This window comes from Pogoniulus pusillus, chromosome Z (genome assembly GCF_015220805.1).
Source record: "Pogoniulus pusillus isolate bPogPus1 chromosome Z, bPogPus1.pri, whole genome shotgun sequence".
Taxonomy (NCBI): Eukaryota; Metazoa; Chordata; class Aves; order Piciformes; family Lybiidae; genus Pogoniulus; species Pogoniulus pusillus.
In genome coordinates this window covers 51,425,023-51,439,697 of record NC_087309.1, presented here as the reverse complement: position 1 = coordinate 51,439,697, position 14,675 = coordinate 51,425,023, and the positions used below count along the sequence as shown (strand labels likewise).

Here is a 14,675-nt window from a genome sequence, read left to right as displayed (position 1 = left end):
TAATGATTGATTCCTTGTTCCTCACATAAATATATTTATACACTGTTCACATGGCCTTTCAGTTTCTTGATTATGTCAATCACTCTAGCTACTGGTAGATAGTAGGCTGAAGATGAGCCAGCAGTGTGCCCAGGTGGCCAAGAGAGCCAATGGCATCCTGGCCTGCATCAGGAACAGTGTGGCCAGCAGGACAAGAGAGGTTATTCTTCCCCTGTACCCAGCACTGGTCAGGCCACACCTTGAGTCCTGTGTCCAGTTCTGGGCCCCTCAATTCAAGAGAGATGTTGAGGTGCTGGAACATGTCCAGAGAAGGGTGATGAAGCTGGTGAGGGGCCTGGAACACAAACCCTATGAGGAGAGGCTGAGGGAGCTGGGGGTGTTTAGCCTGGAGAAGAGGAGGCTCAGGGCTGACCTCATTGCTGTCTACGACTACCTGAAGGGAGGCTGTAACCAGGTGGGGGTTGGCCTCTTCTCCCAGGCAACCAGCAATAGAACAAGGGGACACAGTCTCAAGTTGTGCTGGGGGAAGTACAGGCTGGATGTTAGGAGGAAGTTCTTGCCAGAGAGAGTGATTGGCATTGGAATGGGCTGCCCAGGGAAGTGGTGGAGTTGCTGTGCCTGGAGGTGTTCAAGAAAAGCCTGGATGAGGCACTTAGTGCCATGGTCTAGTTGACTGGATAGGGCTGGGGGATAGGATGGAGTGGATGATCTTGGGAGTCTTTTCTAACCTGGTTGATTTTATGATTCTATGATTCTAAATATCAAACTACCAAGTCTGAGCTCAACAATATCAAATGCTCACAATGGTATCCCCCATTAAAAGACACTAAGACTGATGTAAAATGATTCATAGCAGATTGTTTCTCTGTGTGACTTAGCAGTGTGCAGGTTCCCACCATATATGTCTTCCTTTTAAAACTTACTATTTTGAGTCATTATCGTATACTTGATAATACAATAATTCATTGTATATCCATTTCGAAATGAAATAGATGGTTCTTCAAAATTATTTCTAATAACTTAAAAAAAAAGAGTGCCAAGATAGTGGATAAGAAGCAATTCCAGGGCCAGCCTTGGGTAATTGAAACCAGAACACTTAAATTCTTGCAGCTTAGCACATTCTGAGGTGCAGATTGCATGAAAAAGAAGATGAAGCAGAAATGAAGTTTCAGCTCAGTTTAGAAGAGCTATTTGATAGAAAAAAAGAAAAAGTTCATGTTTTTCATGAACTACAGGATATGAGTCACTTGGTGGTTTTTATGCAGAGACTCAGAAAATATTCTAGAGCCTTCTTTGAGCCTATAATCATGTGGTGATTTAAGGTTTTGTTTAGAACCTTTATCCCAATTTTGTTAAAAGTAACTCCTGAACTAAAAAAGTAAGATAGAAGTGTGATACAAACTGAATGCTCAGCAAAGATCATCAGGTAGTGTCCTGAGTGCTTTAATTTGGCAGTACCAACTGCAGAGTCAAAAAAGTGTGACTTCTCTGTTTCAAGCAAAGCAGCAGCTGAAACCACTGCCTCTTGATGCTTGCTGTTTGTGACATGGTCTTTAAGTTACCACCTTCCTTAAGACAGAAGTGTTCTAGGATGTCAGTCGTTCTGTTTGTCATAGTCTTCTCAGTCTCCACGGGACCACCAAAGCAGGTGAAAATGTTCCAGTACAGCCACTGAATTACAAACATGGACCAGTTACCAAAGGATTTCTTTCACAGCTTGTTTCAAAAGGTGTAAAAAGAAAGCCAGTGTTTAAACCTAGGAATCAGTCTGCATGCTACTAGCCAGGATTCTTGGGAAAATGGGGTTTTTGCACGCAACAAAAAGAGGCAACGGTTTTAACTTCTAATGCACAAGATTCCAACTAGACACATAGGGAAAAAAGTCACCATGAGCATCGTTAAGTATACAAACATGTTACACAGACATGGTGTGGAATGTCCATGCATGAAGATTCTCCAACTTTGACTGGACGAGGTGCTAAATAACCTTCTCTATTTTGGAAGCTAGTCCTGCTTTAAACGAGAGATCTCCAGAGGCCCTACCTAACCTACATTAGTTTATGGTTCTGCGCAATCCCACTGTCATGCAGTTAATTTGAAAAGGTGATCTGCCAGTTTCAGAAAAACCTGGCTGACAGAAAGAAATAAGAACATCAAATTCTTAGAACTGGCTTCCATGGCATGTAGTCCTTGAGAGCTGATGCTTCTTTTTCTTTTTTCTGTCCTAAAGTGAAAAATTTCTGTGGCTCTTGTGGGCTAAATAGCTCAATTACAAGGCAGACATGGACATTCTACCTTCTATCTTGCTGACAGCCAAGTAAGAGCAGGTAGAGGATTCTGGAAAGGAAAAGTGTGCAGATGGAGAAAGCCTATGCTTCAAGTATGCAAGGTCACTGGAAAACATAGCTTTATAAATTCTGATGACAGAACTATGTGCTTCTTTTTGAAGTATGTAAGTACCTAAAGCAAACATAGGAACTTTAATGTACTGGGAAATACTTAGAAATATTTTCTCTGCAAGCTATAAAGACAATAAAAAGAGTATAACAGCTGCACCTTGAGACTCCTCCAAGAAGGGAAAAAATCAGGGATAGAAGTATTTTTCTACAACCTCACTCTGTTTCTAAAGTATAAAATACAGATAAATAGCTAATAGTTAATTCTCCTGTATTTTACAGTTACATAAATGAGGACATTGTGTAGTTGATGAATATTCTGCTACAAGTATTAGATGTTAAGAGCTTTGGTTTTTCTGGAGTTTCTGGGTCAGAAGATGTGGTTTGTTTGTTGTGGGGGGATGGGACGGTGTTAACATACTTCCAAGCACTCTGCTCTTCCACATTATTATTACCAATATTGATGGTTTTGCTGAGACACTATATCAATAATTCCAACCCAAAAATTAAGATATGCATAATTAAACCCCTTAAAGTGATGCCATATTGTAAAAACAAACAAAAACAAACCAACCAACCAAAACAAAACAACCCAACAACAACAATCTTGGAGTTCTCAGTTTATACCCTGACTTTTCAATCACTAAATGCCAGTCATCATCTTTCCCAGCTTCCCTGAAAAAAAACACGTAAGGTAAGAATAGCAGAATTTTCCACTGAAGGTAATTTTCAATGTAACTATCTGAGCCTAAGAAAACCAGGGGCTCTTAACTGGTGTACTCTGCAGCACAAAGTATATTGCAGGCTTTCAAGACTGGGTAACAATTCTTTCCATTATTATTACATGGAGCTTTAAATATATTGCAGGAAAAATATGCTAGGATGGGCTAGATCTGCTGTTTGGACTAATGAACCAAACCAAAGTAGTATCTTCAGTCAGTTGAAAGATATATATATAATCCCTCTTCTGAGGAGTTTACAATTTAAAGTCTAATAATTCTTGCAAATATATACAAGCAGTGTGTACTAGTAGCCCAACTTTACAGCTGTTTAAGAGGTGCTGAAATACTTCTTAGCCTAGTTTTATTGAACTGGAGCAATTCACCTGAATTTAAATATTCTCCTGACAAGTTAGTAGTTTCAGCATCACAACTTTGTACTTGTGAACAAGAGAAGAAGATAAGACTGACTAGCAAGAAAAATAAAATTATTTACTCATCTATCACTTTTCAGGAGTAGCAAAGCCCAGAAAGTAAATTGGTTAAAAGCCAATCTGTACAGCCAAGCTTTGCATTCAGAATTTATTTGGCATGAACTAAGGTGTCGGTGGCATTGTGTATCTGAGTGGTTCTTTGGAAACAACTGTAGAGGGCAAATGAAGTCCAGCAAATCCATCTATGGGCTGTGGGGTTTCTCATGGCACTTCCAAAGCTTCATTTAAGAGACTCAATGAAACACTCACTCTGAGATGCTTGATTTTAAAGGAACTTCCTTCTTAAGCAGGAGTTTGCTTTTTTTCATAATTCACTTTCAAAAATATTTTTGGTCAGACTATGAAACCTGAAAATCTTCTCAAAACTGAATGCAAAAGATTTGGGTTCTATGAGGCAGACAGGTGGTAACTGGGCTAGTGGTTAGGTTTTTTTAAAGGTAATGCTATGTGTTAAGTAGTTTATTCTTTCACAGAGCAATCATGGCAGATACAAATGAAAATGTGTATATGGAACAACATTGCCCCGAATTTCCAAATTAACTTTTAAACTCATTTTGGTACTACCAATCTTTGATTTTGCACAATCCCCATTGTACATTAGCCACTACCTTTGTTACAAAATGACTCTGCACTCTTGCTGTAACAGTAAAGATTGAGCACTCCAATAATGCTGCAAGACCATTACTTTGGCCAGATGAATATGACTGTTTATCTGCTTAGCACATAAACATAACTCCTATGATCCATCTTCTGTGTAACTTTTCAGTCCATATCAGGAGGCAGTTCAGCCTGGGTTTTTTGATACACAAGTGTAAATACTATCTACTATACAAACTATTTTTTGTAACTTTAAAGACTCCTCCCTCCAAATATCCTGCCCTGACATTTAAGATATTAAGTCTATTTGCTTCTGTTAAAAAAAAAAATATTGTGGGATAACAAATAACTTTCTGCAGAGAACTTCTAGGTCTGGATTTTTCTCAGTACTTTGGACTGCAGCTGCAAGTCCTACATACAGACTTGCAGAAGCAAAAATAATTGCTTTACAGTGTGGATACATTTTCATTTCACAATAGCTGACACTAATTAGGCACTTTACCTGATTTGCTTCTTACTGTGTTGCACAGCATACCTGACTTGCCACTGTTACCCACTTCAGTGCAAAGTGTTACCTGACATTTGACAGAGTGAGGGCTCGAGCCAACTGCTCTGACTTTGCACAGTGGTTAGGTAGGGACATCCCTCTTCAGTGTAATCAAAGGTGGAGAGGCAAAAATACAAGGTCAGCGTGCATTAAGCACTGCTCAATTTGGATAGAGTTCAATGTGCAACACAAAGATGTAATACTGAAAACACAATTACAAGCTGACAATTCCATAAAAATCTTCAGGAACATGTTCTCTTTTCCCTTTAAACTAGATTACATAAGATTATTCAGTAATGCTTTTGTATCATATTTCTCCATCTAAACCCAGAAGATGTTTGTCTATGCTATTATTTTGTGGAGACATTTAACTGAGTACTTAAAATGGTAAGGAGTTATTTTGCTAACAATATTAAAATAACAAAATGTTTCTAATTTGGACACAGAAGAGTTGATCATGCTGAGCTCTGAAAAACACTTCATTATTGAGTCATATAGATCAATCCAATCTATCAGCAGAGTCATAACGTTGCTACTGGCAATCTTTCCCTCCCCTACACAAACCAATTCCACGCCACCTACTTTTTTTCCTTTTGTGTATCTTGTATAAGCCCTTACAATCATAGAATCATAGAATCGACCAGGTTGGAAGAGACCTCCAAGATCATCCAGGCCAACCTATCCCCCAGCCCTAGCCAGTCAACCAGACCATGGCACTAAGTGCCTCATCCAGGCTTTTCTTGAACACCTCCAGGCACAGCAACTCCACCACCTCCCTGGGCAGCCCATTCCAATGGCAAATCATTCCCTCTGGCAAGAACTTCCTCCTAACATCCAGCCTATACTTTCCCCAGCATAACTTGAGACTGTGTCCTCTTGTTCTGTTGCTGGTTGCCTGGGAGAAGAGGCCAACTCCCACCTGGCTACAACCTCCCTTCAGGTAGTTGTAGACAGCAATGAGGTCAGCCCTGAGCCTCCTCTTCTCCAGGCTAAACAACCCCTTGTACCCACCATTAGTTGTTTGTTGGGATTTTTTTAGATAGTGAAGAAAAAAGTCTTACTCTTGAGTTCCCTGGTAATAGCTGCTTCTACATCAGTGTGTAGTAGTGTTTTCACAGATTCTCTTTGTGGCAAGGATGTAGTCTGTGGCTGCATATTGCTCAGGAGAAAGTTTCCAGAAGGCTGAGTAATGGAGGTAGTACCAGGACTCTGATGGTGCTGGTTGTAGTTGCTGCTCCTTGTGATAAAATTCCTCCCTAGGAGCACAAAAAGATGAAGACAACTTTGTTCTGAGAATAATACAAGAGAGTTTAACACTGGTGATTTGATGGTTAAATGGACTGACTAGTTAGGCTTTTTATCTTTCTTGAATGTGCTCATTGACATTTTCCCTGGCCTTACACCACCTAAAACATATAAGGGTAGACTCTCCTCTGCTCCTTTACCAGCCCAGCCATAGCTGCTGTAAGATGACTGATGCATCTTCTTCTTTTAAAATACATGTCTTCCTTGGCAAAACTGCATTAGCTATGTAAATTTAACTTGAAAAGTAGGCTGCTAAATATATGTGGGTTTGCTGCTTATATCAAGGAAAACAGAAAGATGCATATCACAAACATATGATTGTAACATATCAAAACAGATGGGACCACAAATGATTGCAGCTTCTCATTTGCTGTCATCATCAGAGGTCAGCTGCTCATTTCATGCTAAGACATCTGATGTAACACTACAGAAAACAGCCCCTGTGTTGCAGCCTTTAAGCAAGCATACGGATTCCCTTGAAAACACTCTATTCCATGTTACTTTTGGATCTTTTATGAACTAAAGATGAGCAAGAGTTGTTCTAATACAGTCTCGGGTCGGAGTGGCTGGAGAGCAGCCAAACAGAAAGGGATCTGGGGGTGCTGATTGATACCCGCCTGAACATGAGCCAGCAGTGTGCCCAGGTGGCCAAGAGAGCCAGTGGCATCCTGGCCTGCATCAGGAATGGTGTGGTCAGCAGGAGCAGGGAGGTCATTCTGCCCCTGTACTCTGCACTGGTTAGACCACACCTTGAGTATTGTGTTCAGTTCTGGGCCCCCCAGTTTAGGAGGGACATTGAGATGCTTGAGCATGTCCAGAGAAGGGCAACGAGGCTGGTGAGAGGCCTTGAGCACAGCCCTACGAGGAGAGGCTGAGGGAGCTGGGATCATTTAGCCTGGAGAAGAGGAGGCTCAGGGGTGACCTTATTGCTGTCTACAACTACCTGAGGGGTGGTTGTGGCCAGGAGGAGGTTGCTCTCTTCCCTCAGGTGGCCAGCACCAGAACGAGAGGACACAGCCTCAGGCTGCACTGGGGGAAATTTAGGCTCGAGGTGAGGAGAAAGTTCTTCACTGAGAGAGTCATTGGACACTGGAATGGGCTGCCTGAGGAGGCGGTGGAGTCGCCGTCCCTGGGGCTGTTCAAGGCAGGATTGGATGTGGCACTTGGTGCTCTGGTCTAGCCTTGAGCTCTGTGGTGAAGGGTTGGACTTGATGATCTGTGAGGTCTCTTCCAAACTTGGTGATACTGTGATACTGTAATATTCACAGGTGGCTAACTAAAGGCAGTAAGGGATCACCAGCACAGAAGAATTGCACTAGTCATGCCCTTTCCCAAAAACTATCTTCCTGAAACAGCAATCATCAAAATGCTTGTAGCTATCATGCCTACAGTAACAACTGGAAAATGCTTCTCCTTTAAGCCATTTTGCTGGAATTTCAATACAAAATATTTAACGCCAGCATCTGCTCTGCAACTGACATCTGCTCTTCGGCTGACATCTGTTTCTGGATCCTGGTTATTCTTGTAATCCTTGTCAATTTTAGCAAATGTTATGTCGTCATTACATGTATCAGAAACAACAGAGGAATTAATTCCAAATCATGTAATTATGGCTTCTTCTGCTTTCCTACATATAGACAATCTAAAAGCACTGTTTATTTTCTTAATGTTTAGTTCTCACTCAGGCTTGAATACAGTAATTCCTGCTTTCTGTTAGCATGATCCTAAAAGAGACTAAAGGCTTAGGCTCAAGGAAGCAACATAAAGCAAAATTTAGATAGGAGTTATCTGACTAATTCCAAAATTTCCATCTTTAAACTTCTATTAAATATCTGCATTGATCTGGGACTGCTTTATCTCATGGGATCTGCAAGTTTTTTGCATTAACATTCCTCAGATACCTAAAAATCTGCTGCTGTATAAGCCCTCAATCACCCTAATCTCAACCAAGCTGAAAAGATGGGACATTTTATATGTCAGCAGCCATAAACCAGCAACTCCTTCACCTGTCTTGCCTAGGGACCTTAATTTGGTAGAGGTTCTTAGTACCTGCTTCCTGATTTGAGCTCGGTACAAAGTTTAGTGGTAGCTGCTTACTTCTGTGAAAAGATGGTTAGATACAGTCACCTTCTGTATCATTTTTTCCCACTTCCCCATCCTCTTCATACAGTAGCTCAGTGAACACTGAACATATGAGAAGATGGAAGATATGTGGGGGAGGGGTATTTAAAATAGAAACATTTGACTCAAAACCCACACTCAAATTATAAGGCTCCAGTCTTTTTTTTTTTTTTTTTTTTCCTGTAACAATTCTGTGAGATACACAGGGGGAAAAAATCATTTCTAGTGTAAGGGCAAAAAAAGAAGATTGATTCTTTACAAGAGCAGAATACACTTCTACTGTAAAATACGCACAGGCTGTGAGTATACTAGAATGATAAAAGAGTGCCTGAGAATGTCCCTAGGCAAGCATCACAGAATAGCTCACATCCACAGGGGTGAAGTCTCCCATGCTGTCAAGCAGGCTAGCTGCAGGCAAAGTGCTTGTTGGGAACAGAGCTTGGAAAAAGTCAAATTCTGAACCAGGCCTGAAACCATATGGCACCTGCCCAATGCCTGCAATGGCAAGTGTGAACAGTTTGGCTTTTCCTCTCTCAGTTTCTCATCTAGGGCCAATGGTTAGTCATCAGCATAATTTTAAATTACACAAGACAAGGAAAAAAAATTAAGAATATTCTATCTCACATTACTGTGGGCTTTTTGTGAAAAATCATGGGGAAAAAAAGCCCTTGCTGATTTTCAGAATGGTTTTTGTTTGCCAGGAGTAGTTTTTGATAGGTGGGTATTGTCTTCACAAATAAAGACTTGTGGAGAGAGAGTTGAAATAACAACAGAAGAATCAAACAGTTCACCTTATCTCTGTGTTTGTAAATCACAAAGATCCTCGGCTTAAGGGCCTTGTCTGGCTCTTGCTGTAAATCAGTAGGGGAGCTATCTGAAGATAACAGGTACTGACACAGCCTGAACTTCTGAACTTTCAGGACAGAGTGCAGGCTCAATAGACACGAATATTAACTTTTCCACCCAGAGTAGTGAAGAATCTAATTTAAATGAATATATGATGTATGATTCAGGGGGGTTACTTGTAAAGGGGAATATATCTAGTAGACATTGAGAAGACTCTAAATCCTGAGTACCTCAGCCAGTGGGGAAAGGGAGAGGGAAATCAGTGCATGGGAATTTAGGATAAAAGGGAAGCTGTGCCTCCTAGCATGTTGAGAGACCCCATAGGGATCTTTCCCGTGGATTCTTCCTTTATTTTAATAAAGTTTTACTGGACTCCTCTCTCTCCATTGTGAACAAACTTCTAGATCGGACTAATTTTCCTTACAATCAGATTTCTCTGGTTTAGAAGTTTCAGTGTTTGCCACCAGTTTTCCACAAGAGGGATAGCATGTAAGAACTGGTGACATATTCAAAAGTCTGTTATTAGGTTAGGAGACTAAATCCATACTTAAGTCACTGACCATAAGTAAGACAATGTACGCTCATCATCTGGATGCTCTTAGCCTTCATACCGGTAGGACATGGTAGTCTGACTAGCAAGTTAGTTATTTTAGTATGTTAAGAACAGACCAGGGCCAGTATGCCAGTTCAGGTAAGGTGCAATCTCTCATTAAATTAAGAGAACCAACCACAAAAGCCAACAAGTTTTTTGGACCCTAAATGTAACCAGTTGTTGGGTTTCACTGGGTTTCATTGAAAACACAGTACTCATCAAAAGTTAGGATGAAGTTCTCAAGTCTGCCAGACATTTCTGAAAAAAAAAAAGGATTAACTTCATTTTGTCATAAATGCACTCTTTCTTATGACAGTCTATTTTTAGACAATAAAGCACACCCCTACTTCCTACTGTTGCTTGAACAGTTGGGGATTTCCACCAACACAAAATTTGTAATGGGATTTTAAGATGTACATGCAATTAAAACTTAAGCTAGAATATCTGAGTTCACAATATAATAAAAGTATTTAATTAGCTTGTTAAACACTTCACTACATGTTAAATATTTTTAATGCAAAATGTTACATAAGTATTCTCTCCACATAACCATCTGCATGAAACATACTTAAGAGACCATGAGTAAGTTCTGGCAGTATATATTTTTTAAGACCAAGATCCATGATAAGCATGTAGCGCAGAAAAAATAAATCATAGAATCATAGAATCAACCAGGCTGGAAGAGACCTCCAAGATCATCCAATCCAACCTATCCCCCAGCCCTAGCAAGTCAACTAGGCCATGGCACTATGTGCCTCATCCAGGCTTTTCTTGAACACCTCCAGAGATGGTGTCTCTGCCACCTCCCTGGGCAGCCCATTCCAGTGCCAATCACTCTCTCTGTGAAGAACTTCTTCCTAACATCCAGCCTGAACCTGCCCTGGCAGAACTTGAGACTCTGTCCCCTTGTTCTGTTGCTGGTTGCCTGGGAGAAGAGGCCACCCCCCCACCTGGCTACAATGTCCCTTCAGGTAGCAATAGAATCAGGAAGCAACAGAACAATTTGCAGTCTCTAGACACCACTCCTGCTGCTTTCAATCATGGTGAATATTAGACTTTGAGCGGTACATACCCAAAGACTCTATTTCTTGTGATGATAATTCCAGGTCACTGGAAACTGCTGCTTCTTCAACAACAAACTTTGACAACTGTTTTCCGAGATATGTAACCTGTACAAACAAGTCTAAATGGATAACTGGCTATTTTAGCTGGTGTTTTTTCTGACAGGTGCAAAAAATTAACTTTTCTTATGAAAGTGAGTTTATGCACTTAAGCAGTCTTAATCTGTCTGTCAAGATCAATCAGAAATTATGCTAATTCGAGTTCTAAATAAAAAAAACCCACCATAATACCACCCATCTACAAAAGCTCTCTGAACTCTGCCAGTATTTTTGCAACATTTACTCCTGGCACCCTGATATTTCAATAACCTTCCTCTTTTTCATTCTAACTAACTTTCAGCTTTTTCTGTTAAGTCTCTTGATCATCTACAAAACCACTCTTTCAAAGCACTGCCATATTACAGGGGGCATTCCACATACTCTCAACACCCATAACTAGTTGATTATTCTAAAGCTACCGTTATGTAGCTCTTGCTTTACTGCTTATTCATGAAGAGTAAGAAGATGTCTAAACTTAGACTTGTAGCTTCTTTTGTTTTAAGAATGGTAAGGAAATCCAGATTAGTGAAACTTACTACTGTCATTTATTATTGCTATGTTTAGGAGTAAAAAGAGGCCTACTTTATTCCACGCATACTGCCATGACACGTAAATATCATTTCCTAGTAGGTCTTTAACCCACTGAACTGGATTCTGGAGTATTTGACTCTCACTGGTTCTGATCTTGCCATTGCTCAAGAGTGTGGCTTTATGACTAAATTCCTAAAAAAAAAAAAAAAAAGAAAAATTAAGAAAAAAAATCCAATTGATAAATTAACAAATCTTCATTCATGCACCAATAACACAAGAAAATGCTGGGGAACAATATAGTTGAAAAGCTGCAGCTAATTCTGTTGTTCTCTGATAAAAGCTAAAGAATTTAATGCCACTACTGTAAACTTCAGTATGTAAAATAATAGCATTTATTCCACCATTATAAGATATTTAGGCCACACAGGCACCTCTGTCATAAATCTCCCTATGTGTGCTTATCAGAACTGTATTTGCATCTTAGCTTCCCTTAGATGTAACAAGGCTGTGAATAAATTAATTTGCAACAGTGAACTCAAGAACTCACTGAAGGCAGGTCTGTGCAACAAGAAACTGCTACTGAAACTTAACTTGCCTAATGTGGAACAAATGCATGCCTGAGTGAAATTCTAGCTGTAATTCAAAGATTTAAAATATTTGCCTAATATTTTGACTTACATTAAGGAACGCTACTTATATGTTGTCAGAGGAACCTGGTAGCCTTATCTTGTGCAAAACTAAGTATAAAGAATTTAGTGTTAATGTTGTTGCTTATAGTTCTTCAAATTACAGTTCTGTAGTACTGGTCTCAGGCTACCACAGCTAAATAATGCAAAGATTAGATGTAGCTAAACTATGTTAGGACTTAGTAAGATTCCCAAGCATGCATGAGATTAAACAATCGGAATTAGAGAATAATCCACTAGCAAATATTCAGCCACCTCTTAAGGCATATGCAGGCTTTGAGTGTCTCTAAGAATCTCAATTTTAAATATATTTAAAACAAATATTTTTATGAACACTCAAACCAGTTCACAGTTTCATAGCTTAGGTTTATAGTGTTCAAAAACTGTATTCTGCCTTCCCAAAGCTAACCTTATGTAAGGACTATGCACTAGCTGTATATCATTACCCAGTGTATCTCCATAATGATCAAGAAGGAAACTTTACTGATCATCACATCTACACAATGCAATAGACACTGGCTTCTAATCTTTAATCTCTACAGGACTGTCTTCCAAGACATGAGTGTCATTTTGATCTACTCAAAATCACTGACTTCTCTGCACTCCAAATATCTAGATTTCAACACAGGGTTATAATTCCTTAAGGTCTACATTAATTGAGACAGTATCACAGATAACAGCCTTGAGAAACAATATGAACTCTTCACTCTTCCATTTAATCATCTTGAGATTCAGAGGAATATTACATGCCCTTTGAAGCAAAATAGCATCTGTATATACCTATGACATGGCTAAAGGCATAGGCTTGGGACTTATGCTGCTTTATATTATGGAACACAAGACCACACAGAACAGCCACTCTCAGTATTCAAAAACAGTTAATAAGGGCATTAAAAGGAGTCTTTGTTACATTAACTGCACATGACAAGCTGGCTGAAAAAAAATCCTGCATGTTTTAATCAATATATTGCCCTGGAAATTAACTACCTGGCAGCTGGGAATCAGTTTGTAATTTTATCATTTGTTCAGTATCAAGTCAGTCCCCTGGCAACTGCCTTGCAAATCTGCTCCATATTTGAAGGCAAATTTGGAGGATCTATATTTTGTAAATATGGCTGTTTCTGGACTACAGAACCAGTTGGCATATAAGCAAGTAATTTTGCTAATCCTTGATGTCACATTTATTTATTTGAGAAACTTGGTAGTTGCTGCTGAGAATCGCATTGACTCATGAATATATCAATGCTCCTGATCCTTTGAACATGAAAATCAGGTACTGCACAATGTAGACCCAGCAGTGATTCCACTTTCATTCTAGCAATAGGAAACACTGACAAACTGGTAATACAAAGTTAATCACAAATTTTACATATGCACTATTCTGGGTGTTAAAATTATGGGCTGATAGAAGCCATTGCCCAGAGCATTTTCCTTGAAAACTCATACAAATTGTCTGTAACAAGTGAATAATAATTTTCAATGCTAAGTGCTGAAGATGTAGATTAAACCATACAAATTGCTGTTTCCCAATTTCAGTATGGTTTGTTTTCATCCTATGCTAATATTAACATCATTGTATCTTGAGAATTACCTGCAGTTTGAATTCTAAAACATTTTCTCCTGGCTTAATTCTTCCCAAATCAAGTAGGTCTATCAACTGAAGTTTTTTCTTATGTCTTCTTCTGCATCCCACTTGGTTTTGTTCACATCCCTGATTCCTATAGCTCTGGGAAGATTTTTCATTGAGGTTTACTGCATAGTCTGTATTTGAGGTAAGACTGGTAAGGGCTGAGTTGGCATTAAATGAGTCGTCATTACTCCAGAAGACAGTTTGCTGCAGAATATTAGGGAAGTTCTTTGTCGGCGTTAATGAAATCACTTGCAGTTGCTGCTGCTTGTTGCTGCTTATTACTGCTGCTGCTCCCTTATTCATGTATCTGTGTAGCTCCTCATCTGTAGGAACCTGTTGATGGTAACTGCCTGGCTGACAGATACTGACAAGAGAGCTTTGGGTTTCTACAGTATTTAACTTATTGGTCACTGAAGAGGGATTTAAAGACCTTTTTCTTTTTTCTGCAGCTGCTACACAAGCTACACAATCAATACATTTTCGCTGTGAACGCTTTGTTTTAGCAGTGGAAACAGCAGGTTCTGAAGGCAATGTCACCGTTTCCACAGCATTTGTCATCTTTGACATGTTGATGGGATCTTCTCTTACTCTGTTTTTGGATGCCAAAGAATGATCAGAAGCCTCTTTGCATCTAATTGCATCCTGATTTGCCCCTGTCTCATCAAAGCTGATACGTGGATCCTGGCTGCATTCCTGATTTTCTGAAGAGAGAGGTGCTTCTAGGCAGTTACCATTAAGCACGCTGGCATCAAGCCCTGTATTAAACATAGCTACATCAGGGCACATGGTTGCGCCTGCAGTTAAACTTTGTCTTTCATCATTTCCATGGGATATGGAAGTTTGCTTCTCTAAACACGATGCTCTAAACACTTCCTTTGTTTTTTTGTAATTTTGTATTTTCTGTACTAATTCTTCCTGCTTTTGGGCAACAGTCAACAGAGTCTTTTGCCTAGCAGCAAGGTTAACTAACTGTTTTCTCAGAGCTCCTTTTTTGAAAGATTCCACTGAAGCCCTAGGAAAAATAAATTTTAAAAGTGGTAATGACACTACA

General features: G+C 39.6%; 1 protein-coding gene across 1 annotated transcript in view; it reads right to left on the bottom strand.

Annotated features, from left to right (window-relative positions):
- ANKRD31 (ankyrin repeat domain 31) overlaps positions 1-14,675 on the bottom strand; it is an 81,427-nt gene that overhangs the window by 6,493 nt on the left and 60,259 nt on the right. Inside the window, 4 exon segments of the mRNA XM_064176330.1 lie at positions 5,815-6,009; positions 10,690-10,786; positions 11,360-11,500; positions 13,586-14,636. Coding sequence (XP_064032400.1) covers positions 5,815-6,009; positions 10,690-10,786; positions 11,360-11,500; positions 13,586-14,636 — 1,484 coding nt within the window.